Source organism: Argopecten irradians, chromosome 6, assembly GCF_041381155.1.
Source record: "Argopecten irradians isolate NY chromosome 6, Ai_NY, whole genome shotgun sequence".
NCBI classification, from domain to species: domain Eukaryota; kingdom Metazoa; phylum Mollusca; class Bivalvia; order Pectinida; family Pectinidae; genus Argopecten; species Argopecten irradians.
The window spans coordinates 13,220,970-13,247,525 of NC_091139.1; the positions used below are offsets into that span (position 1 = coordinate 13,220,970).

At 34.0% G+C, this 26,556-nt stretch overlaps 1 protein-coding gene across 2 annotated transcripts; it reads left to right on the top strand.

Annotated features, from left to right (window-relative positions):
• Positions 1 to 22,147, top strand: LOC138325025 (receptor-type tyrosine-protein phosphatase epsilon-like). Of its 2 annotated transcripts, none has more exons than XM_069270368.1 (28): positions 1 to 106; positions 5,045 to 5,251; positions 6,105 to 6,350; positions 6,974 to 7,072; positions 7,538 to 7,633; positions 8,685 to 8,780; positions 9,328 to 9,423; positions 10,454 to 10,549; positions 11,009 to 11,098; positions 11,304 to 11,432; positions 11,643 to 11,763; positions 12,990 to 13,141; positions 13,734 to 13,924; positions 14,148 to 14,235; positions 14,570 to 14,646; positions 15,368 to 15,404; positions 15,967 to 16,064; positions 16,419 to 16,547; positions 16,697 to 16,842; positions 16,997 to 17,132; positions 18,015 to 18,161; positions 18,432 to 18,531; positions 19,065 to 19,138; positions 19,371 to 19,496; positions 20,002 to 20,121; positions 21,196 to 21,353; positions 21,581 to 21,716; positions 22,010 to 22,147. In XM_069270368.1, exons 1-28 carry the CDS (start codon positions 37 to 39, stop codon positions 22,076 to 22,078), a joined length of 3,330 nt encoding a protein of 1,109 aa, XP_069126469.1. In that variant the 5' UTR covers positions 1 to 36; the 3' UTR covers positions 22,079 to 22,147. The 2 variants fall into 2 exon arrangements, with proteins under 2 accessions (XP_069126469.1, XP_069126470.1); XM_069270369.1 differs by lacking the exon at positions 1 to 106 and adding an exon at positions 2,245 to 2,364 and having other exon boundaries at positions 13,005 to 13,141.
• The last annotated feature ends 4,409 nt before the right edge of the window (positions 22,148 to 26,556 follow it).

Consider the following 26,556-nt stretch of genomic DNA (forward strand, 5'->3'; position numbering starts at 1 on the left):
ACTTCCTTGTAACCGTCTACCAAAACATAAGCCAACATGGCTGAAAGAAAAGGCGAATATAAACTTCTGATTATAGTTCTTATATTTACCCCAGTGAGATGTGAAAGTAAGTACAGTTATAAACTAATATTATAATTGCATAAAATACACAAAAATAGTAACATATCACTGTTAATATGTTTCATAACTAATTTCCCACCTTTCCGAGGAATATTATAAGTTGACTACCATACGTGTGTTATGTTTTTGGGATTGTCAGGTGTCATTGTCGTGATAACGAAATTAAGGAACTATGTTCAATTTCATTTGCGATTTAATATTATAAGTTCTGATAATTTAGTGATATCAACTTTTTATTTGACATTGATAAGACATTTATAAATTTTAAATATGCAAATATATTGACCAATGCAAAATAAAATTATATATGACATTCTCTCTGGTATATTATCCCCTGCGATATAGCATTCATGACATGATGAATGTTCATGAATGATTCATGAACGTTAAATAATATAAGCAGATTGTTGTTCATGAAAAAATGTTTATGAGAGTCACTTTTTTCATCATGAAATTTTATGAATCAATGTGTCAATATGCATAAAGCTTCATGAATGTTTCTTGACAATTTTGGAAAAATACTTATTTACTTTTTTCATGATGGTTTTAAGTTCGTGAATATTCTTCATGAATATTCTTCATGAATATTCATGATTTAATGAATAAAAGTGATTTATAAATATTCATCATTTCACGAATAATGGAAATTCATGAATGTTCATAAATTCGTAAATGAAAAAATTCGTAAATATCATGATTTAATATTTTTCCTTAATTATTCATGCAGCTTTAAGTTCATGAATTGAGTAAATGAAAAATATTCACGAATTTTATTCATGAATAAACCATGAATTATTCATGAATGTTCTTAAATTTTCCATGATTGTTCATGACTTATTCATCAACGTCTCGCAGAGGACGGTACCAGATGAACTTTATTCTTGCATGATTGGCAATTTACAAAAAATAGGTCATTGTTGCCTATATTTAACAATAAGTTATATTTTCCAATTTTTTGACAAGATAGTTCATGAGCAATCATTCAAAATTACGATTGGGTTCCAGCAAAACTAGACCAAACATGAAAACAGCCCCCCCCTTCTATAACTCACAAGGGACTCCGACCTGATCTTAAACATACATTGTATGTCATATCATTGTTTCCTAAACTGCAGGTATATGTAAACAAATATAAAGCTTATCTGTCATAGCCACCAAAGGGCACACAATAACAACCCTATTTTGGTCAGACACATCTTTGGTCAAAGGGGAATAGAGTGTGTATACTTGTTTGATCTGACCCCAAGCAAAGAAGATGTGGGTCCCATTATGTAAATCAGGGATAACTCTTTAAAACTGTTGATGACAGAAACAATGAACCGTTATACAGAAAATAACTTGCATTAACAAAAAGGTGAGCGATACAGGCATTAGGTGAATCTTTTTTAAAAAGGCAATGTCAATCAAAATGATAATTTTTAGAGTCACAAAAGTTATTAGCTTAACGTTAGTATAACACTCAACATCACCTTCTGATCAATTTAAATAATATTACTTATCAATTTTCTTATGCTATTATTGTTTAAAACAACTCTTAGTTTTTATTCGGAAAGGTAGTGGGTTAGTATATTAATGTCCGGTTTTAGTACAAAGTGCAGAAAAAATTATATTAAATATCTACAATTTATATCTGATTGGAAGGTTATATATACCGGTATCTGTAGATGGTTAGGTTAAACAATGTGCATAGGCCTACCATTTTAGCTAATGCTTGTGAATGATGAGATGTAGACAAACCAAGAGGACAGAAATCAATAGACATCGGCATGTAACGTCCCATATTAATCTTGCATTCTTTCTTTAATACTCATCTATTCGGTGTGTATTATAGTCTGGTAAAGTTTCAATCATAGGCAAATATGTCGTACATATTAATATTTTTCTATTGCTATTTAAACTATAATGTACACTTAATGAAGAAAAACAGCATACCTTTGTATAATGATGTGGTCTCATCGTGTTTGAATAGTCATGTTACAAAATTCATGTTTGCATAAGACGTCGTGCAGTACGTATTGATAACTAACAGACCGTGGCACACTATGTAAGGACGAGTTCATCAACGAAATGTAGTCAAACCACTTATATTTGTACAATATTGTCAACACACCGTCGGATATCAGACAGACTTACTTCCTTGTCGGTGTGCAATCATTTGACACAAAATGGTGTTCGGGAAAAAATGGCTGGGAAGAGTTGTGATTTTTATTTTGTTCTCTTCATTTCAAACCTTGAAATCTAAAAGTAAGTACTTATTATACAAGAGGAATATCTGAACACAAAATAATTGGTAATAACATAGATGTTTGCTTGGTGTTTTTTTACTTTTATTTATTATAATTAATAACTTTCTGATTGATAATGCAGTTCGTCATTTTTTGTTAAAGGGACAATTCACTCAGGCTAATTCTTTTACATAACCAAGAAGCAAAATATGGCATAAATGTATTGTTCTACATTTCTTATGAAATATATAGTATAAAATATTGACAAATTCCACGTCATTGTTTAATATTTTAATTAATATCGTTGAAATATCAAATCGTTGATCAATACGATTAAGCAGGTACAATTTGGACGCTGTACCCATACCCGAGCCAAAGTCACGCACGTTAAACACATAAACTACATAACCACTGAGAAGATGATAAAATGATTTTTAGGCAAGGCAATTCACCTTATAATGTAAACACACTACTGTCAGAGCAATCTGAGCAGTTCTAGACAAAGGTGCATTACTCTACGAGCAAGGGACAGTGTTCGGCTTACAAGAAGTTCGACCACAATGTGTAATGGCGAACAGCCAGCGAGTTTGAACAACTACATACATGTCACAATCATAGGCTTTTCAGGAATATCACAGTAAAACCGACTGATCTAATTTAAATTAGAACTGGTTTTTTTCCTGATATATGTACACATTTTAATGTTCTATAGACTGAATTGTCTCTTTATGGAAGACATATTAAAATGTATATTTATCATATTTTCACGTAATTATTTAAGTAAGATCTCTTTGAAAAAATGTATGACGAAACCAGAAATCGAAAGTAATAGATTTTTCACATCGATTACAGAACTTATGTTAATATTAACCGTACATTACATGGTTTAAACCGTTACAACCGTTACATAGTATGATCTAATGATCATAATTGCTCAATGGGATGTCAAATGTATTGGTTTTATTAGTTTAACATCATATTGACAGCACGGGCTATTAAAGGACGCGCAAAGTTTGTTAATGAAGGAAAGTCAGAGTACTCGGAGAAAAACTACTGACCAGTATCTGGTAACTGTCCCACATGGAATTCGAACTCGAAGCCCAGAGGTGAAGGGCCTGTGTTAACATGCGGGGACTTACCCATTTGGGCAGTGCGGCACCTTCAATGAGATATCAATAACATGTAATACAATATCTGTTTAAACATTTTAACGTTACAAATGTCGCTGTGTTTAAATTCACGGTATATATGATTTGCAATAAATTAGGTGTTTATAGATGCGCTGTGCATTGTCCCTTGTGATATATAGTACCCTCTGTGCATGTAAACCTATGTGTATGTAAGTTGTTATTATGATGTATGAGAGGCGAGGGAATAGATTGGTTGATTGTGTTCCATTGGCCTCGCATGGCATTGGCCTTGCACGTGCACGCTAACTCAGGTGAAAGCGTGTCCACGCACTACTCTGTACTATATACACAGACACAAACACACACATTATCGACAAGACTGGGTGCTTTATGACCATAGTGCTAAAAGTTAATCTTATCTAAAAAATACGTATTTCACTTACTTGTCATTATCCCATATGCTTTAGCTTCGTATTATAACTTTTTAAATAACTGGTCTGTAATGTTTATAATGGTTAGTTAGGCTAGGTACAGGGTCAAGTAAATGTATAACCATGCAATTAAAATACTTTTAATGAATATTAGATACCTGAATATATTGCATACCTAGTATACATTTTTAATGTATCATAGTCGATATATTTCTAAATATATATAAATTTATAAATGTATAATATATTATAGTCGATATATTTATGTGTCTCTATATATTGTCAGGTTCTTTTTTATTTCAAGGTCTTCGTTGTCTTCTGTTTGATCAATTGTAGAGGTTGTTTGAGTATATCAGATACAATGGAGTACCTCCATATTCGCTGTCGATTATTTAAACTAACATTAAGTCAGCGACAATTCAATCTTACAATCAGTCTGATATTGGGAAGAAGGGAATGGGTCAGACAAAAAGTTGCTATTTTAATTACTGCGTTTGACAGTTAGAATTACCTAGCTTGAGAAAAATTGTTTAAAATTTAATAGAATATTTACGTCATCATATAATAATACATTGTAATTAAACACGTGATCATATGTTTTCTTTACCTTGTCTGTTAAGGAAGTATTATCCAAATCAAAACGCTTATTACCTATCGATATATGAATGGAAGCCGCATTGGATTCGACCCGTCAATAGCTGTTTTTTTTATATATCATTTTAACATCAACAAGCCCCCATTGATGAACTAGGATGAAGATAAAAATCCAAATAAGAGTAATTCAATTATGTCTTCGTGATTATAAACAAAAGGTTATTGTTGGAAAAAACAGCCGAAATATTTGCAAAATAAACGAAATTCCCCAGTTGGGGACCGAAGACAAATGACAAACTTCCGTAATGATCCCAAAACAGTGCTATCAAGTTTATGTTGTGATTGATTCAAAGTTATTCCTAGTCGGTAGATAATGATGTTTTTGATTAATCAAATTGTATCTATGACACTTGTCTTATTTAAATATGAATGATAAATAATAATGAAAAAAAATAACAAAAAATATTTGCTATATTTCTGACAATAAAATCCTCATTTTTGTTAGTTTGTAGCTTTGTAATACATTACATCGACATTTGTGCAGGTAACTTGGCCAGGTGGAAACAAGCAAGCCAAAGTAGTAATGCTAATGACAAATGGGTAGCTAGTAAAGCCATAGATGGATGCAGGGATACACACATAACAGATGATTGCTGTACACATACACTGGGCGGCGGTCCTAAAACAGCCTGGTGGAGAGTTGATCTTGGAGAGCCGATGACCATTAATAGTATCACGATCTACTATAGAGGTAAGTAAATCACAGGAATGTATGTCAGAATATTAACAGTAATTAAAGTAGTTTGTTATGTAGGTAAACTTATAACTTTTACATCCAATTCCTTGCGTACTACATATAATTTAAATTGCTCACATAATGAATATGATACATTGTAAACCACTGGAAAAACTCAAGACATTAGAGATAAGTAAATACTAGTGTACTATAATTATGATTAACAACATTATACAAACTTAACATTTTTTACAAAAATCACAATTTTATAAAGGTACATCGAGTCAAACAGGTCTATTAATTTATATAATACACAGTTTTCTTAGAAATGTAGTAATTATCTTTATAAACATATATACTGATTCTAACATCGTATATACTGTACATGGATAATTGACGTTACTGTGCACATAGAAGAATTGCAGAAAATCAATACAAAATTAAGGATAAATGTAAAATCATCAGTGTTTCCTAAAAAATACCACCACTAGATACATCTTCCATAAATTCTATTTTTTTTTTAAGTTTTCAAGTATTGCGTTATCTTGTCAAATCAATGAATGTTCATCCAATGTTAATTTCTTCGGTGGCTATCCTGAAGTTTGCTCAAAATGAAATAGTTCATATGTACATATTGTTCTGAAGTCTCATGACTGTCTTTAAAATAGGTTAAGAGTGTACAAAATTGCGAAAGGGATTTTGGTGATGGGGTAATTTCAGACATCAATGAAAATCGCCTCAACATTATCAACTGAAATCGATGAAGATGGTATATACCATATAGCACTTTCACGTATCAGTTCTTAACACAATGATGTATTACATATATGTAGTTTCTTTTCCCTTTTTCGGATTTTTTCTTTTTCAGCTGGATACGGAGCTAGACTTGCCGGATACCACCTGTATGTATCCAATACCACTGACATACCACCTGATCATGTTCTGTGTTACGAGGACAAGAGTAGTACCAACGCCTCTGTACAGTTGATTATCACACACCAGTGCCCGTATGTAGGTCGGTATGTGACTGTGTACAACTACAGAAACAACCCGAAACGGTATTCCTGGTATGATGACTACGCTGTTTTGGAGTTGTGTGAAGTACAGGTTTGGGGTGAGCATAACACTTGCAGGGACATTGTGGAGACTAATTAACTAAAGAAATGGTTGTCCATAGACCTCAGTGTTTTACTATTAAAACTTCTGAATCATTATGAGCTGCCAGGCTCTATAACTAAAGTCTTGATTCTCATATAACACTAGATAGAGATAAGTGGGGTCCTTCAGATCAACACAGTAGCCATTTTGAAATAAAATTGATTCTGTACTAAAAATATCCTGAAAGTCAAATTTCTTTACTTCACCTAAATTGCAATATGATTATCCGAGTTTACATCAGTCTTAAATAAGGATAAATGTCTGTCAGAGAATACCATAACTATAATTCATAACTAACCAGTCAACCAGTGACAAGGACAAAAGTCAATCCTGGTGTCTGTCTTCTGAAAATAGTACCATAATTTAGCTTTTTAATATTTTAATCTTAATTTCTTTTTTATTGTGGTACAACAAGACATCTGCTGTAACAGCATTTACTGTGGCATTGCCACGATTCGCTATTTCTTGTCAAAATTTTAGTCGGGAAATATGTCTTTCTGTTAATAATAAGCGTGTTTAAGGTTAAGTGTACAAGATTACTAAATAGCTGTAGTTTAACAAATACAATATTTTATGCAGGATGTCAGGTAGGGCGATATGGTGATGGAAACTGCCAAAGTGAGTGTTCAATTGACTGCTATGGAGGTAACTGTAATGCTACAACAGGCGACTGTTTCTGTAAGTACTAACTTACTCATGGTTATTGTATACAAACAGTAAAGCATTAAACAAAAACAGCTATGCCATACGATACTATGATGTTTATTTCTTAACTTTGAAAGTTTTTCTTTTCACGCAAATATTAGATAAAGCAATGTTTGAATTTATAAAATTATGTTATTTCTCCATAATTCCAAGAATTTTGGTATTATGTATTGCAGATTGATTGCTATCTTATTTATGGAATTCTCACTTAACTAATGTCTTTCTTCTATAGGTAAACATTGGAACATGCATGTTCAAAAAGATGTACAAAGTGATGTGAAATCGTCTTAATACTAATGTTATTATGGAATAATATTTATTTTTGTTTGACAAGCCTATAAAACAAATATGACTCAATGATCTGGCTAATGCATATATCAACGGCAGAGCAGCGGTATTATGTATAATGTGTCAATTATTACGTATTTCAATTTTCAGATTGTGTTCCTAAGAGATACGGCGCTCGATGTGGAAATGACTGTTCTCCCAATTGTGTGAACCAGTTATGCTATAGCGCAGACGGGAACTGTCACGGTGAGCAGACATTGGTATATATTGATGTGTTAACGAGTGGTTTCATGTCAATGATGTGTTCTTAACGAATGTCATAAACACTGTTAATGTCTAACAAGTAACCAAGAGATCAGGAGATGACATAAATGCGTGCGTGATAACTGTTTTGCAGTAGAATAATGATTATATCTATTAGTGTATCATGCCACCTCTCTTTTCGACCAAAGGGTATGAAATTCAGATATAAAATGTCTTGGTGAAGTGTTGTTTTGATCAAAATGCATTTCAAAATCAATTACCAGACAACAAGGTAAACAAATAATGCCAAATTTGCAATTCGCTGCTTTTTAATGAAACAGAGTCCAGAATACCTAATATTAGATATTTACAATGATAATTATCAAAATATAATAATGTCAATGACTATTCGACAAAAAGCGACAGTGGCAATATCTGGAGTCTATTACACACCAGTAACTAGTACTTGTATTTGTAAGATTGTCCTGCTCGGAAATTCGGCAAAAGATGTGAACATAGCTGTTCTATGGATTGTTTGAACCAGCTATGTGAAAAAGAAAACGGAACTTGTCAGGGTGAGCGAACGATAGAATATAAGGATGCATTTAGGTGGTAAATTAGGCAATAATAAGTTATGGAAAACATCTTTAAATAACTTGGGGTTCTAACGCATAAAACATATACTGTAGGTGTTAAGATGTTTAAAGAAATAAACCATGGCTTACCAAATTACTGAGCTATCTAGAAACATATATAATTTGTCGTCATAATTTGTCAACTTAACGTATGACCTTATGATAAAGACTGGAATTCATATTGGTCAAATCCTACATACATGTAGATCAAGTAATGTTATTTTTTTATTTTGGAAACAGATATCGAGAAACCTTATGCTATGATGATATGGAAGAATAACTCAATTTTGTTTGTAATTTCCATTGGCTTCAAAATTTACTTTATCATCCCATAGAGAATAAATGGCGGCGCTGTTTGTAACGTCGATTCTAATTGGCTGAGATAACGGCGTAATGATTTCATAGGAGTATATTTGCAGATTGTGTTCCAAAGAAATACGGCGCACAATGTGAACATAACTGTTCTTTAAACTGCTTGAATCAGCTTTGTGAAAGGACAGTCGGAAAGTGTCAAGGTAAGTATAATCAACTGGATAAATATCAAAGTTTAGATTAAGAGGGATATGCGGTCTCCGAATGATTGACTTATTGACAAGTTAATAAGCATACAACTTAAATTGAAATATAAAAAAAATATCTTAATTAAAGAGTCATTTATGAGTTCGTCCGCTGTCTATAATAAAGATTGCCATTTTAATCATTTATCGTCTTAAGCATGCTCAAGGCAAATATACGCAAATTTCTTCTTGAGAATAGTCATTAATATTTGTAACGTTGTTGCATAATATAACACAGAACATTGTTATGAAGAAAAGACATTGAAGGTGTACTTTAAACTTCAAGCCATGTTGAATGCTTAATTTATTGTGTTGAATTTTGCATATCTAGGATGTTTTGCATTGAAACAGTAAAACGGATACATCAATTAAAATCAACAAAATTATAATGTCATTATAAATATTAAAAAAAAAACAATTAGAAAACATAAAAAGAAAAATATAACATCCCATTTGTTCTTGTTGAACATCTTTAACAGACTGGTGTGTTTTAATTTCATTTCAGAATGTATTCCAACAAAATACGGTGATAGATGTGACACTGACTGTTCTATAAATTGTATGAACAAATTATGCGTAAGAGGTAGTGGCGATTGTTATGGTGAGTATCATTTACATTATTACGAATATGCCTTTAAATAAGCTTTCAAAAAGAAAACTTAATCGTGTTTTTTTTTTTCACAAGGACAGATGCTTCATACTTGAAGAACCAAATCATAATTCAAATTCCATTAAAGATGCAACGAAAACGTGTATTTTATTATATGCCTTATGTCAGTAAATTGTTTTCCGGTGTCGATAAACTTTACCTTAATTAGGTACTGTATGTGGATTAAATGATAGATCAAGCGATCAAAAGGTCCTAATATAAAACTGGGTTTTGGAATCGTGTAGAATCGTTTATCAAAATACAATTATCTGTGTGTATCATCGTAAAGCAGTCTGGCTAAATGTAGTCAAAAGGAAACTCTGCATTTGTATTTGTGACGTTGAGAAGCAGTAATCAGCCTATAATTGGAATTGAAAACTTTTAAGAAAAATTTAAATGTTTTTGTTGCGGTATATAGGACAATGAACTGTATATTGTTGATTTTACGTAGTAATTTACGCATCTTACTGACCTGGGTCAAGTTTCACGAACATTCCTTAACTTTAAAGAATTTCTCAGAAATCAATACATATTTTAAAGAAAGATCTTTAAGATGTTTTCCATAACTTCTTTAATGCTTTTCTATAGAGAATTTTAAGTTATCTTAAGGAACTCATTATCATTAAGGAATGTTCGTGAATCTAGCCCCAGATTGATACTGGGAACTATTAAATAGCAAAGCCGTTACATGTAATAACATATATACATTAAAAACAAATCTCGCTGAACGGTTATTACTGTCAAAACTGAAATCAATTGCTTTGATATGGTTGATTATTGTGCTTACATAATGTATTTTGGGGCAGTACTATGCGATCGGAAAAACTGTTATATACAAAAATATGTTCTGTAAATAGGATACTGTAAAAGTGACAGATAATTAACATTTTTGTTATATATATCTTTTGTAAAAAGTCAATGTTTTATTACTTCCTGGATCCGGTTTGAAGCTTTTAAAAATCACCACCTTCTGATTTCATAGATTGTATTGCTGGGAAACACGGTATTAAGTGTAATCACAACTGTCCTGGAAACTGTAAGGACATGCGGTGTGAACAAAACACGGGTGCTTGCTTAGGTAGGTGGGCTTATTTCACGTCATTTATGTTACATTTGTTAGTTGGTCTTTTGAATGGTAGAGTGTCAGTAACTGAAGGAACAATATGGGTGAAAAATCAACATGTATAAACTCACAAAACAAATTAAGTATAATGATTGCAAAAATCAAATACGATTTGTCTAGTATAGGTGTTTAATATAATTTATTTATTTTCACTCCAATAAACTTCTCCGGCTGTTCTGATATTTGGAATTGCCATCGCCATTTGCTGATGGATACTGTTTTACTGTAGAAGCTGTACATGTGAATGTCAATTTTGTTACTCTTTCAATATATCGATTGCATTGATATTGATGGTATACCATAAAATACAAATAAATGGGTTAAGGGTGGTGTGCATTCTAGTTGTCTACGTAAAGTACCGAAAGTATTTATGTTCACGATATGTTGTTAAATGAATCCGAAAATATTTTTTAGGATGTGAAAATGGATATTTCGGTACAAATTGCTCGTTGGAATGTATTGATGGTTGTAGTAAGTGTATCCAGCATAGTGGTGAATGCACGGGTAAGTTCGTTAATACGATGCATAAACAATTGTGGATGAAACATTAAAGAACGATATACAGTAATACAAATTAGTAGAAAATATAAATGAGAGGTTCGAAATTGCTTGTTTTCCTTATCAAATTTCATAAAAAAGATTTTAAAAAAATATCATGATGCTCTTTGATAAATATTTAGTGATTTTAGGAAAATATTGTTTTCCACAGAATGTCAGAGTGGTTTATACGGTGGGATATGCAACCTAACATGTGGCCACTGTAGTACCTGCCAGATGGACTCCGGTGTCTGTCTTACGACATGTGACTCCGGTTTTGAAGGGGATTTATGTAGAACAGGTAAGAATGCTTCGTTCACATTTATGCTCCTTCCTATTAGAACTTCACTTTTCATGAAAATTTATACAACTATATGTTTGCTATGATTATTATCTTTGTGTAATTATTTTACATTGATTTTAATGTAATTTTCTCTGATTTTATTTTATTTATTCATTAAAATTTATTGGGTTTTTTTTAATTCCCTGACGGTATTTGATGATTTACCAGAACAAGTACAGATGCCTGAGAACCAAACTCCTTCAGTCGATGCAGGGCCAATAGCCGGAGCTGTTGTTGGAGTAATAGCTCTCGCTGTCGTCGGCATCGTAATAGTGATCCTCATCAGAAGGTAACAATATATATCAACAGAAGTCACATAGTGACAATAGACTTGTATTTAATCTTAATTGTATATCCACAATATACGCGCAGAAAGAAAAACTAATCAGATTTTATACGGAAGGTTACTATATTCCACTCTTATTTAGAATGTGGTTGTTCAGTTCATCGTCAGTTGTATTATCTGTATGACCACTACATAATGACTAACTGAATCTACTGAGCTTAATGGTTGTTAATAATCTTTAACAGCATTAGTATGCCTTTGACATCATGTATCTATAACTCTGGAAATTACAGCAAAAGGAGATTGGTATTATTTCAGTATTATTATATATGTTTTCTGTCGGCCTCACAAATCTTTATACTCTATTCACTTGGTAAATCTCAATAAATAATATACCATATCGAAATAAACACTGACACCATCTACTCTCCGTGCTTTGACCGTTATGTGTTTAACATATTGACGATATATTCAAAATCATAATAGTCTCATTTGAAAGATCTTGAAACTATTTCACACGTGTTTTTATTTATTTTTTGTAGTTCTTTGAAAACCTTTCTTTTCACACTTAACGTATTTCATGTCATTAGAAGCGACCGTGTTCCGTCATACTTATCAAACTTAATTACACCGCCTCGGACTTTTTCGAGAAGTGTGGTGTAAATTCGCACGAGGTTTCCGAATAGGTGGAATACATGTGTTACGTTTTCGATCACATGATTAGATGAACTAATCAAATTTAATCAATTCAGTAGACTGATATAATTGCTTATGGTAATACTCGAATGTCCACTGGTATTTATACAAACGTAAATTATTTTTAAAAATGTATATTGGGTATTTATATGTAATGCAATTGCATTTTTCATCAGCTTTCGTGTGAATTAATCCTAAATTAGACATTGTATTTCTGACATGCATCAGTGCATACCACACATTGGTCTACCCAAATATTCAAAATGAATATGGGTTTTAAAGTCATACATAACTATAACGTTTCAAAGAATTCAAAAGAAATATAAGTTTTCAAAATTAATTTACCAATTTATCATATATATCAAATCAATATAGCAACCCATTTAAAAATCAAACTGATTCAACCCACTATATGTTATGTTTTTAGTTACCTTTATGTGATCGTAATGAAATCCATAGGTTTTGTCATATTTGCATAAATACAGGTTGCACAATGTATGTAACACGATTGCATGCTAACATATGGCATTTAGAGTATGTCATTGCAGACGTCGGCTGGACCCTGGGAAGCAAGAAAACTTTAGTAACCTCCGTGGTAACCGGGGGAGTGTTTACAGTAAACCGATGGAAGACCGTTATCATAATTCTGAAATAGAGGAGAGTAACGTCTACAGCACAATACTAGGTGATGAATATTTATTTGCCATGCATTCCCATACAATAAAGAATTTAGTAACTCTTTTACCATAACGAATAGACGTGTCGTCCATGATTCAGGATCTCGAATAGATCATATCTGTCTGCAATAACATCAATCTTAAGTCCTAGAAGTGTACACTTTTCGGTTTACTTGATAAACTTCTTTAAAGATCAACACATTTATAATACGATATCTTAGTATTCAAATACATAGAGTATAAACGGGGCGCAGTATTTTACTAATTAAAGAAATGTTATGATTATCAATTGGTTGTATGGATATTTTACTCGATGTTTCCTATAAAATTGTACAGCCACATACATGTGGCAAAATCAACGTCATAAAAATGTCTGATCAATGTATACATTCTGTGATGTGTTTGCAATAACGCAAGGCTATAACAAACCTCTTGGGACCAACGAAATCACTTCGTTATAAGCATAGTTTGGTATACTCATATTGCAGACATAGTATAAGAGTTTTCATGGGAATGAAAATTACTACGTTATAACAATGAATGCGTTATAAACGTGTTGTAATTACTTATCACCCAAATCTTACACATAATATATCACAGGACAAGAGGAGCCACCCGAAGCTGGTGCCAGTGTGTACGTGAACGCTGGTCTGGTCACAGAAAGGACTGGTGCTGATGACGATGACTACTACAACGCCAGCGACCCAGTTGGGATTCCTATCTCCGAGTTGAAGTCTGATGTAGAACGCAAACTGCAGAATAAGGCCAAGGCTTTCGAGGACGAATACAAAGTAGATATAACTTAATCCGCAAACTGGTTTTATGTTACGAATAGTAATTCAACATGGAGTAGATAGTGCGACAATTTAAGTGCGTAAAATGGAAAATTATAAGTAATAGCACTTTTCCGTAGTTCCATTACTTATTTGATTTAAGCTAGCATTTGTGTAGAGATGGTTTTGGGAGCATGCATGATTTTGATACAAAACATAATCTAATATTTTCGTATTGCAGTCTATACCATCTGGAGCTTTACACGATCATAAAATCGGAATGATGGACAAAAACAAAGCAAAGAATAGATTCAAAACCACGTTTCCATGTAAGAATGTAAATGATATGTAATCAATTCTTAAGATTATATAAAAATGAGTCAAACAAAATTGTTATAACATGTTGTTTATAACTGGGTTTTTTACATTTAAAAAGATTTATGTTCATTCAGATATGCCATACATAAAGGTAAAAGTGGAAGTATTTCATATGACTTTGTCCAGATATAAACAAAACGTAAGGTAATCATACGGGCCACTTAACATTATCACCATCAAACGTTAAGACCAGTATATCATGTTTGAGTCAGAAATATGTCAAGTAAGACTCATTGTCTTATTACGTTCTGAAATTGCATATGTTCGGTGTTCTTTGATTTTCAGACGACCATTCCCGTGTTGTCCTGGAAACAGTTGAAAACAATCCTAAGTCTGACTATATCAACGCTAACTACATCGATGTAGGTACACTATACTTTAAAAATGTTTAATTTCTCGAATACCACGGGTACATATTTGTTTTATTTGTAATCTTGTAATTCAACATCTGGTAGGTTTTTGCATTTTGGTTTGTAATATCGCGGAAATAAGGAAATGAAGAGAATTTATGTAATAGTATATGTATACACTGAATATAACAGGGGATATATTCGTGTTAAAACGTCCTTCGCGTAATTAAAGTAAATTCTCCCCTCGTGTAACTGTCCACGTTAACAGTACAGTCCAACCCACTTATTATCGTATAGTACAAAACCCTGTTTTAAACAAATGGAAATGAAATCCCCTGAAAATTACATTCAATACCCTTTTATTTATTACCGATTTAATACGAATCGGTTGATACGAAAACCCGCATATCCCTGTCCAGTGTCTCACTTTTTTAATTTCTGTTTCATTGCAACAATGGTATAAACATCTATCTACTTAATACGAAACTAGCTCATAATTGTTTGCAAATAACTTAAACTTGATTTTCCTCAAAATTTCCGATATGTCTAAGGTACATTACATGCTCTTTTGATAGACTACATAAAGCAGATATCCCAGAGATACTAGGTATACGATAATGCGGGCTATAAGACGGTAGTTAGTATCGATAGCGATATATAGTGGAAAAGAATTCATTTTGGAAAACCACTATAGCGCTGATTAATTGTAAACTTCACATTACTTAATTCACAGAGTGTAACACAACCTACGAAATACGTTGCAACACAAGGTAAGAATTATTTCTAAATTTTAATTTAAGTTAACAATGACAAAAGTGATTTATTTGAGACAAATATTCCATGATTATCCCCATATTGTCATGCATTATTTTCGATTAGTATTATATGCCCCGTTTATATAGCTAGAAATACATGATATGAACTGCCGTGGTCTTTTAGTATTATTTATTGTTAATTATATAGCATGTGACCGTGTTTGCTTTATATTTGACCTGACATAATGACAAAACAATGGCCTTGAATATTCGGCAATGTATTTTGTCTATTCGGTTAGGATGTCTTCTTTGACCAACATTTCAAGATGTTATTCGTATTCTTCAGTTAAAACACACGTACGTACTACGCTAGTAAGGATCACGTGTTTTCCGGTACAGATTACGTCATTGGACAATATATATGATATCTTTGCATTTCTGTAATAATTCTAGTAAATATTGTTTAGTATTTGTGTAAAGCAGATAGATGGTAATCTAAGCGACATTTCTAAATAATTCATATAGAGGGTATTTCTTAAAAACATCATAAAGATTTATTAACATAAAACGTTTCCAGGACCACGACCCGGCACTGTTAACGATTTCTGGAGGATGATCTGGCAACTAAATACAGGAAAAATCATCATGCTGACAAATCTCATAGAAGGAGGGAGAGTATGCAAATAGATATACTATTGATTTACATTGGTATACATTCAAAGCTACTACACTGTTATAATAAAATGTATAAGAAGAGAGGCATATTAATTATAGAAATAGAAGCTCAGTTATAATTGCCAATCCTAATTTTTTCACAGAAAAAACAGAATTAAGTTATGCGCATTGGTGATAATCCTGAAAATAATATTAAAATTCAGTGAAAACAATATATTAACTTAAATATCAATCAAATACTGCATTAAGGGTAACTGTACAGCTACGCTGTGTTCTTAAATCATGTTAAATTGAATAAAAACAGTCCCATGGCCTTGTATTACACAATACTGCTTACTGAATTGATTTCGTTAGCCGAAGTGTGACAAGTATTGGCCTGATGAAGGAGAACCGTTGGATACGTCAATTTACAACATCATATTGGACAGGGAACGATCATACGCCTTCTATGTCATCAGGGATCTGAAGGTTACAAATAAAAAGGTAATCCAAAGGCATTGTCTATAGTATTTAAAGTTACCAGATATGTCAAGCTAATGCTTGTACATGTAGGTACAATTTTAATATGTGTCATTGAAAGACGTCCTCTTTATGGTTAAGCATCGTATAACTTTGTATACTTTACAATCTAGACCAAGGCCGTCAGACAGATACATCAGTTCCACTACATCACGTGGCCAGACCACGGGACTCCTGACCCTAACGAACTCGTCGTCTTCCATCGACGTGTGAAGAACTACGAGGCTGCATTGAAAGGGAAAATGGTTGTTCATTGCAGGTGAGAATACGGGATATCACATTAAAACGAGACTAATCCGGTCAGTTACTGTTTTCATAAAATATATCACCTAATATTTTGTTTAAACTCTCTCTGTGTGCGATGCTTCAATAGGTCTTCATAATGCATTCATTCTAATTGTTATTTGTGACAGTGCTGGTATTGGTAGGACGGGAACCTTCCTTGCCCTGGACGCTCTCCTGGAATATGGGAAAGAAACTGGAAACGTTGACGTCTTACAGTACGTTAAAACTATGCGGAAGGATAGAGTCAACATGGTTCAAACTGCCGTAAGTAACATCGTTGAATAATTTGTCAATCAGGAAAGTCTTATCATTGATTTCTTTTTTTATAATGTATTTCTATTAATTACATGCAACAACTGTAAATACTTGATATATAAAGATATTATTAATAATTAGTGATAAAAAGCGCAAGTGCATTATGGCATATTATTGTCTGCAAAGCTGATGGATTTACATTGGCCATAGCTGCCATAACAAAAGTATAATGGTATGCTTATATTTAGATAATTGGTGGTTTTTGCTTTAAAACCGGTTTATATTTGACCATGAACACACTGCAAATGACGATTTTTTATAGGATGGAGCCTCCCGTTCGACAGTGATCGTTTGGCCTGATAATGCCTTGCGCGTCATTTAAATCATGATATACTACCTTTTTGCTAAGTTAGTTTAAATAGTAAAAAGAACCACCGAATAAAAAAATACACAAAATCTCAAAGATGGTACAGGCAGGTCAACACATATGTTAGGATAAGATATAGATATGTCTACCGGTAGGTTTTTGATATATATTGAAGACAAAAGTCTATTTGATATTTTATATACAAAGCCTGCTACTGCAGTGTCGGTCACTCTGAAGTATGCATCAATCTGAAAAAAACAAGTAATTTTTTTCACGAAAATTTTAGTCATATGAGCTAAATCAAGACTAAAATCTAGTAAATATACAAAAGTACTAGAAATTTTATTTAACACATTGGTGACTATTTATGTGTATTTATTCGTTTTTAGTTTTTTTTTTTTTTTTTTTTTTTTGTCATTTTATTTGCTTTATACTTACACAATTAATGGCATTATCTGTTATCGATTGACAGTATTCAAACCACTTCCTAATTATCTCAATTCCTCTTCGTGTTTACCTTCCAGGAACAATACATAGCTGTACATCAGCTCCTTATAGAAGCCTTCGAAATGCCAGACACTCTGATTTCAAGGATGAATTTCCCAGAAAAGCTTCGTGCTCTCACCAATGATGGTCCTGCCAACCAAACAAAGCTCAGAAAGGAATATCAGGTTGGGTTGAATACAACTACTGTACAATGTGTTAATGTTTGGTATCAAACATAAGGCGTCACATCACCTAAATGAAATCGCGCGTGTGTGTAATGGTAGCGCAATTCTTAAAATCATGAAAAGAACAACACGTAATTTTTTGAAATTATTTAGTTTTATTCCAGTTTACTACATATTGATTCCCATGAAATATATAGCAAATATACAAAGTAACAACAGTACTTTTATTCATTCTAATTCACCATAATGTTCTTCAAAATATGTTTGTAGTTGACGCAGTCCGCCAAACCAAATTACGATGAAACAGAATACAGAGCCGCGTTACTCTCACCAAATAAGATGAAGAACAGGACCTTATCTGTCCTCGCAGGTTCGTGATTTTACATATTCCGTATTACGCATAGCAAATTATAAGTGATCCTAAAGGCAGAATTACACTTAATTCATACGTTTTATTTTTCGCCTATACCATCATGCTATTTTTTCATTTGCCCTTGAAATACGGTCATCTTTAAATCAAAATCATGCGGTGTGTAATTATGATATCGTAATTTCGAATCGATTCTCCAAAGAGAGGATTAACATTTACAGCCAATCCCTTTTTCCGTCTTTTGCATCAAAATCGAACAAGGTTCTGAAACGGCGTTCACACAGAAAACACTTCGTTACAGCTTTTACGTCACGCGATTGTTCTGTGTGAGTTTTTACTTATTCAGACGACATGTGTGTACTGTACGATATTGTATATTCATTTGAATCGTCTTAGTTTCCACCTGTTTTCTTTTCTTAGTCAAAAGTATGAATTAATTTGCCTTAATATTTAATCACGTTTTACCTACACTTTTTTTTTGTTTTATTAACACTATTGAATGTATATCCTACCTCATGACGATTTTTTTCCAGCTGACAGGTTCAGGGCCTATCTCCGGTCACAGCAAAGTAGTAGAACAGACTACATCAATGCGGTGATGGTGCCGGTGAGTACTTTGTCGGTGATTACTTAAATATCGTACATGTATCACATCATTGTCGCAGGTCCGTCCTACTGTTCTAATTAACATCTGTAATGATAAAATTAAGACTATTTTTCTTCCATTATGTTATATATATATATATATTTTAAATTTATTTGATCATGTACATCTCAGTTTATTGTTAGGCTCATTGCTGCGTATTTGTAATGCTTTCTTTAATCTAATACCAAAATAGTCCTACACGTCCAAGACTGGGTACTTCGTCACACAGACTCCCCTGGAGGACACTGTGGTGGATCTGTTGACGATGATAATTGACCACAACTGTCAGACGCTTGTCATTATTGAGACGGACCCCATTGTAAGTGTATTGTACATAAAGGTTACTTTGTAAAAAAAACTGTAAGTCATATTGCTAATGAAAATGTAAATTCCATAAGTAATTTAGATATGGATATATTAATACAAAAGACAATAGTTTAGGTTAATGGATAGCAAGTGCGTAGAATCATTACCGTTAAATAAACTACATGCATTTATGATTTTTAGGAAAAATCCAAACGTGTTAAATGTGATTCCTGGTCATTCCGTGTTTTTAACACACGATTGTGAACAATTGTTGGCCAGGAATCGAACACGTAGTGCATGTGTTATGCAATTTATTATTATTACCATCATAATCTTCGTCAACTACATCTACTCCCGCTTGTTTATACTACATAGTTCAAAAACAAATATCGTTGTTTCAAATATGCTACAAATCATATTACATTATTATTATATAGTATCTGAATCTTGACGTAATGTATGTAATGCGGTAAGACTGTTAAGGAACGAAATAAAAAAAGCATTATCAATAATTGTAGAAGTGGCTTCCGGATGAAAACTCCGAAAACAAACGGATTGGAGAGTTTAGATTGGAACACAAAAAGGCATCTTCTACGATACCGAATGTCGATGTACATGACATCGGAATCGAAAGCGTGGTATGTTTATCTGTCTTTAAAACATAATACAAATAATGATATATACATTATTGATATATTTGTTTTTTCTTCTATTTATCTTATAAACAACGACACAGAAAAATGAAAATGTAACATGTGCTTTATCACAGGTGTGATATTGACCTATGTATCTCGTGTTTCATATGTTGTTGTCTGGGTTTTGAGCGATTTCGTTATAACTTTAAACGTTTATTAGACCTGTCAATGCAGTAAATCATGCTAATTAGAAATGCATCATCATAACAAAGTCGGCTCACCGGATCCTAAATAATTCAGTATCGCCTCGTATAGAATATTAAATGTATGGTTGATACCCTCATATAAAACAGTCTTACTTTTTACTGCAAAACTACCGTTCCGATAGTATGATGATAATAATGGTAGCACTTCGGACATTAATCCAAGCAACGGTATTTCATGTTTTTTCTCTATGTTTGAATCAAAATTCGTAACACATGAGTATATTAATAAGGTAGAAAATTATCAACCATTTTAACCGATTTCTGCTAACCAAATCTAACTAAAAAAATTATCTCACAGTTAATTGACCTGTTTGTTTTACCCATTATGTAGTGTGCGCACCAAAGTTTTGAAAAGGAAGAATGTGTAATCCTGGATCGCATTCTCTATGACATCAACAATATTGAAGAAAGTGCAATCGACAGACCTATGTTCATGTCGCTTTTGTAATGTTTCCTTTGCCAGTACTACATTACTTCATTAATTACATCTGCCATATTTCTCTACCGTGAGGCTGCGGAAAGAAATCACAACGCTCGGGAGAATTCATGAATAGTCAGCATACGGCAAGCATCTGGTTGGATGTTCATTAATTACCCTCTCGGATTGTGATTCCATTGCCACGACCTCAAAAGATGAAAGAGTTTTATTAGTCTATTTAACAAACGCATACACTCTTTCTAATATAACACTTTCGGTGAACCTCTGCGATGTTCGCTGTTTCGATATTAAGTCACTTTGTCTGGTTTTTTTTGTCTATTCAGTCATAAATGGAAGATAACATTCCATCTCCCTCATCACGTTCCCATTTAGGAGAAGAGTTTCACGACCACAGTTCGAATGTTCCACATGACTGGTTGGGATAGAGACTCTCCAGTCCCTAAGGATTCGCCAGTCTTGCTACAGCTGCTGGAGGTTGTTGACAGCCGACGTAGATCTGACGACACCAAGACTACAGTAGTTATGTGCCGGTATGTCAAATTCACGAGTGATAAATAATAGATTTGTGTTATTCAAAATTCAAACTGAGTGACTAAATTTTAATTTTCAATTATTATACAGTTGGTAAACATTTCGAAGTAGAGATAGTAAAACACATGCCAAAATCTTTTTAAAGTCTTCAACGCACCGTATCAAAGCATAACATACTTATAAATAAAGTTGAAGAGTACAGACTGAAGTGTCTATAATGTTACAGAGACGGGTATTCCCAGAGTGGACTATTCTGTTGTATCAGCAATGCCAGAGACCAAATGAAGTGTGACGAAGAGGTGGATATCTTTCAGATCTCACGTCAGCTGCTCGTACGACGTCCGGAGTTCATAACCAATTTTGTAAGTATAAACAACATATATATATGATTTTGCAAGCATATTGCAAATGTTTTTTTTCTGAAATTCTTTTCCGGAATACATAAAAATGAAATATCAAATTACCGGAGAGCAATTACATTGAAATTCAAGTTAATTACACCAAACAAACTGCACTACGCATATTTATAATTAATATATTGTAAATTTTAAATGTCAATATATTACATAAAGCATTCAACGCAAGTTCCTCATGTTTATTTGTATTTCTGTTTCACTCATAATAATACTAACATGCGAGTTTTATGACTTTACAGGAACAATACCAGTGCTGTTACAGTATGATCAAAGACTATATCGACACCACAAATGTCTATGTAAACTAGTCATTGACCATCCACAACTTTTGCGTATTCCTTTAAAGTCATATGGAAGCGACAATCAGAATATTGAAGTTGGTGACATTAACAGAATAAGGATAATAATGATTCACTCTTTTTTGTGAACCAACAATGGATTCATACACAAGCAGAGTTTTTTATTTATTGTATTTTATTATTATAAGTACACTGTAGAATTGCCATAAACTCTTTACGGCTTATGATTGGTTATTGTTTGGAAAGTATTTATAAGACTTGCATGTGTTACATGGGATCTGTGCATGCGGTGAATCTAAAAGATGAGGAGACGAGAATTAAGTCACATCAGTCTTTAATGGCTGAATCCGGGCACTCTCTTGCCAAAATTACAACATATTTGTAATTCAATCACAATAATAATAATGAATTGCAGTCTAATAACTATAGCAGACCATTAGACATTACCGTGCAGAGTCATAACAACAGTCTTATCAAGATAGTAAGTACAAATAGGTCAAATGTGACTAAGTGTGACATGTGACAACTCGGTGTTACATTCACACACATAGGTATTACATTTACCCTGATGCATCACACTCTATATAAACCTAAACCGATATTTGTGACAACAATGTGACTAAAATGTGACTAGAAATAACAAATGTGACAAACTGTGACTAGAATAGTAAAACACTCAACTGAACATATATCACTCGCTTTACCTCATATTTGCCTCCATTCAAGTATAATACCAAACTAGTATGTGGCAAATCAATACAAGTGACTAGAAGTGACAAGGTGACAAGTCACATGGCATGTGACCAATGTGTGACCAACCTAATTAGCCAACGCATCACAGCATACCGAGTACTTAAATATTCTAATTGACAATCAGAATATTTATCAAATTATGTAAATTATCATTCGCAACAATTGCAGAACAAATTGTAAAATACAAAACATGAAAATGTACAAACTCTAGAATTACCATGCATCCTAATTATAACATATGCATTCATAATTGGAATTCCTACTGCAACACCAAGATAACAATGTGGCATAATGTCAGTATTATCGCCAAGCTTAATCCGAATTCCATTATACTTACAATGATACACAAAGAATTCAGACAATGTAATAAATCATGATTACAATTATACTTACTCAACCTTTCACTATACACTTAGTACCATAACTCATATACTTGCAAGTCAGCAAATTGGTAAAGCCCAAGTCTTGGCTTATAATGACTATTATTTATAGTAACCAATACTTATCACACATGTGTATGTAAGAAAGATCCAATACTCACAAATTATCAACGCTAATCACATAATAAATCTAACCGTAAATAACTACACAAACACTGAGATGCTTTTGTGTAAACAATGTACACAGCATGTAAAGGGAAATAACTCGCAATGAAAACTAGTCGGTACAAACTGTACAAATGTTACCCTTACTCGATATTCTGAATATTAGCCATCAGACTGCACAATATATTTTAAAACAATGGTAATATTGATTATTATTCATAAAAATAATGTCATGTCATACAGAAAAGATATGTACAGGTTTTACAACACTACAATCCAATATCGAGTTGGACCATGCTTTCCCTAAACCATGTGCTTTCTGACCGGCTGGCGCAATTGCCTCGATAAATGACAAAATATATGAAAATATCACCTATACGCAATCCTAATAGCACTCAAATGGAAATATGAATCCTTATTTACTACTTTACAACAATATTATCAAGGCTTGACTCTACTTACCTAAAAGATGAGGAGACGAGAATTAAGTCACATCAGTCTTTAATGGCTGAATCCGGGCACTCTATTTCCCGCGCAGCAGATCACGTGAACTTGCTCCACTACCGTACTTACCAAATTACCGTATTTACTCTACTGATACGAAATAACTTACCTAAAGTACAGCAGTTTATGAAATTAAGGCCCCCTAACCATTTTACTGAAATTTGTCCATCTTACACTCTCCCCTCCCAAAGAAAATGTCGTCCTCGACATTGCTGACATTCATCTCAACAAAATTAAGAGTCCTTCTAGCATATAATACATTCTGAGAAGATACTAGAACCAACAAGTATTTGGGATAATTTCCTGTGCTTAAGCACCAGACATTGTTTAACTTGCCACAATTGTCTGTTTGTAACAATAGGATTAAATGAAGCTGTACACTCTCCATTGGTCCTGGCTATTGCCTTGTTTCTGTAAATCCCTAGAATTCATCTATCTGGTTCTCGCATATATATCCGGACTCCACTTGTCTAACAGTAAATTAGATAATCAAGCATTATCAGCAGTTCCAAACAGGACTTATCAGAACATCTCTAATAACAAGGAATTCTGCCATGTACTGATAAAGATGTAGATTTTGATGTTCCTCCTGTATAAGGTTCGATTGGATAAGCCCATGGAGGTGATCCCAGAAACCCAGATACCTTCTGTACCATTGATTGGTATGTAGGTTGTCCTAACTGATCATATGTCAATAGCTGGGTCGGTTTCCTTCTCCTTTGAGGTCTCCTCGAACTATTCGAACTTCTACCACTACTACTTGTGCTATGGTTCAACATTTCTGCTTCGGAGTCCTCATCGTCCGCAGCTGTTCCTTCCTCTGTCTCGGTCCCTTCCTCTCTTTGGTCAGTATCTTTATCGCTGCCTATCGGCGGTGAATTGTCAGCCTCGATTTCCCTGCTTTGTTCAGATACAGCTCTAGTATTACGTGCAGGCATTGCACGATTAAATACATATCCATCTGGTCCACTTGAACTACTACTATCAGACTGTTCCTGCCTTCCTGATACAGTGATCTCTCGAGGTCTCGTATTTGCCAGTTCTCGCCTCTGACTCACCCCTCCAGGTTGGATATTCCTATCTCTGTTAGCTGGAGGAATTCTATCTACACGTTCACTCGGTAAATACTCACATTGAAACAAGAGATTTCTATGTAAAATTCTCTTCCGACCTGATCCATCCTCGGGCTCTACTTCATAAACTGGTGAGTCCTCCGATAGCCTTCTTCTCACTACATGAATCTTTGTTTCCCAATAGGATCTGAGTTTACCTGGTCCCCCTCGTTCACCAAGATTCCTTACCAGCACTCTGTCTCCTGGTCGTAGTAACGAGCTTCGTAAGGTCTGGTCATATCTCGCCTTAGCTCGACCGGCTACTCTTTTGACTTTCTCTTCAGCACATCTATGAGCTTCTTTCATCTGCTCCAGCCATTTCCCTATGGCTTTCCGGTCGTGTCCGTTATGGATACCAAACAGAACATCTACCGGTAACTTCGGAGTCCTACCGAAAAGGAGATAGAAAGGTGAATACCCAGTACTCTCATTTCTAGTACAGTTGTAAGCGTGCGTTACTCGATGTACATGGCTCTTCCAGTCCAACTTTTCATCTTTGTCTAGAGATCTTAACATACCCAGGATTGTCCGGTTCATCCTTTCACATAACCCGTTTCCTGCTGGATGATAAGGGGTGGTTCTGCTATGGATGATTCCACACTTCTTCTGTAGCTCTCGGAATAACTTATTCTCAAACTCAGCTCCTTGATCATGTAATAGCCTCTCTGGAAAACCAAACCTTGGGAAGTAGTCATTGAAAAGTTTGTCCGCTGCTGTCTTTGCCGATTTATTCTTTGTCGGGTACGTCTGGACGAAGCGCGTAAAGTGGTCCACCACAACTAATAGGTACTCATAACCTCCCTTGGCGCGTTCCAAATGTACATAATCAATAGCCACCAACTCAAAAGGATGAGTAGTATGGATTGGTTTAAGTTCTGCTCTGGGATGAACGGGTGGCTTCCTATCCTTAAGGCAATGACACACCTTACGTACATAATGCATAATATCTTTCCGCATTTTTGGCCAATGGAAACGTTCCCTCGCTAAGCTGTAAACACGTTCAGCTCCAAGATGTCCCATTTTCTCGTGTAACTCTTGGAACACTATCTTCTTGTACTCAGCAGGAATACACAGCTGTTGGACAGTTTCACCAGTGTCTAGACAACATGAACGGTACAATACATTATCCTTCAGACTCAACCGGCTCCAATCTCTCAGCCATGCCTTTAGGAATGGTTCCTCGTGTCGTAAATCTTTCTTGGATGGTTCCTTCCCACGCCTTACAAAAGATATTGCTTTCTTGAGAACAGGATCATTTTCTTGGGCCTTGGCTATCTCGTCTCTGCTTAACGTCTTGATAGCTGCTCCAAGACCTTTCCAACCATCTTCTTCCACTGCTGCCACCTGGCACTGTCTCAGGCCTCCAGTTCCTTCACCAACTTTCACAGATGTTAATACTGCAACCATTTCTTCTTTCCGTCTACTTTCGGTGCACTCAGAAATCATCTTATCCATATCCAACGGTATTCTGGAGAGCACATCAGCATCTGTTTTTAACCGGCCTGGCTTATAGTGAAGTTTGAAATTATAATCAGCCAGTTCCGATACCCATCTCTGTCTGGTAGCATCCAGC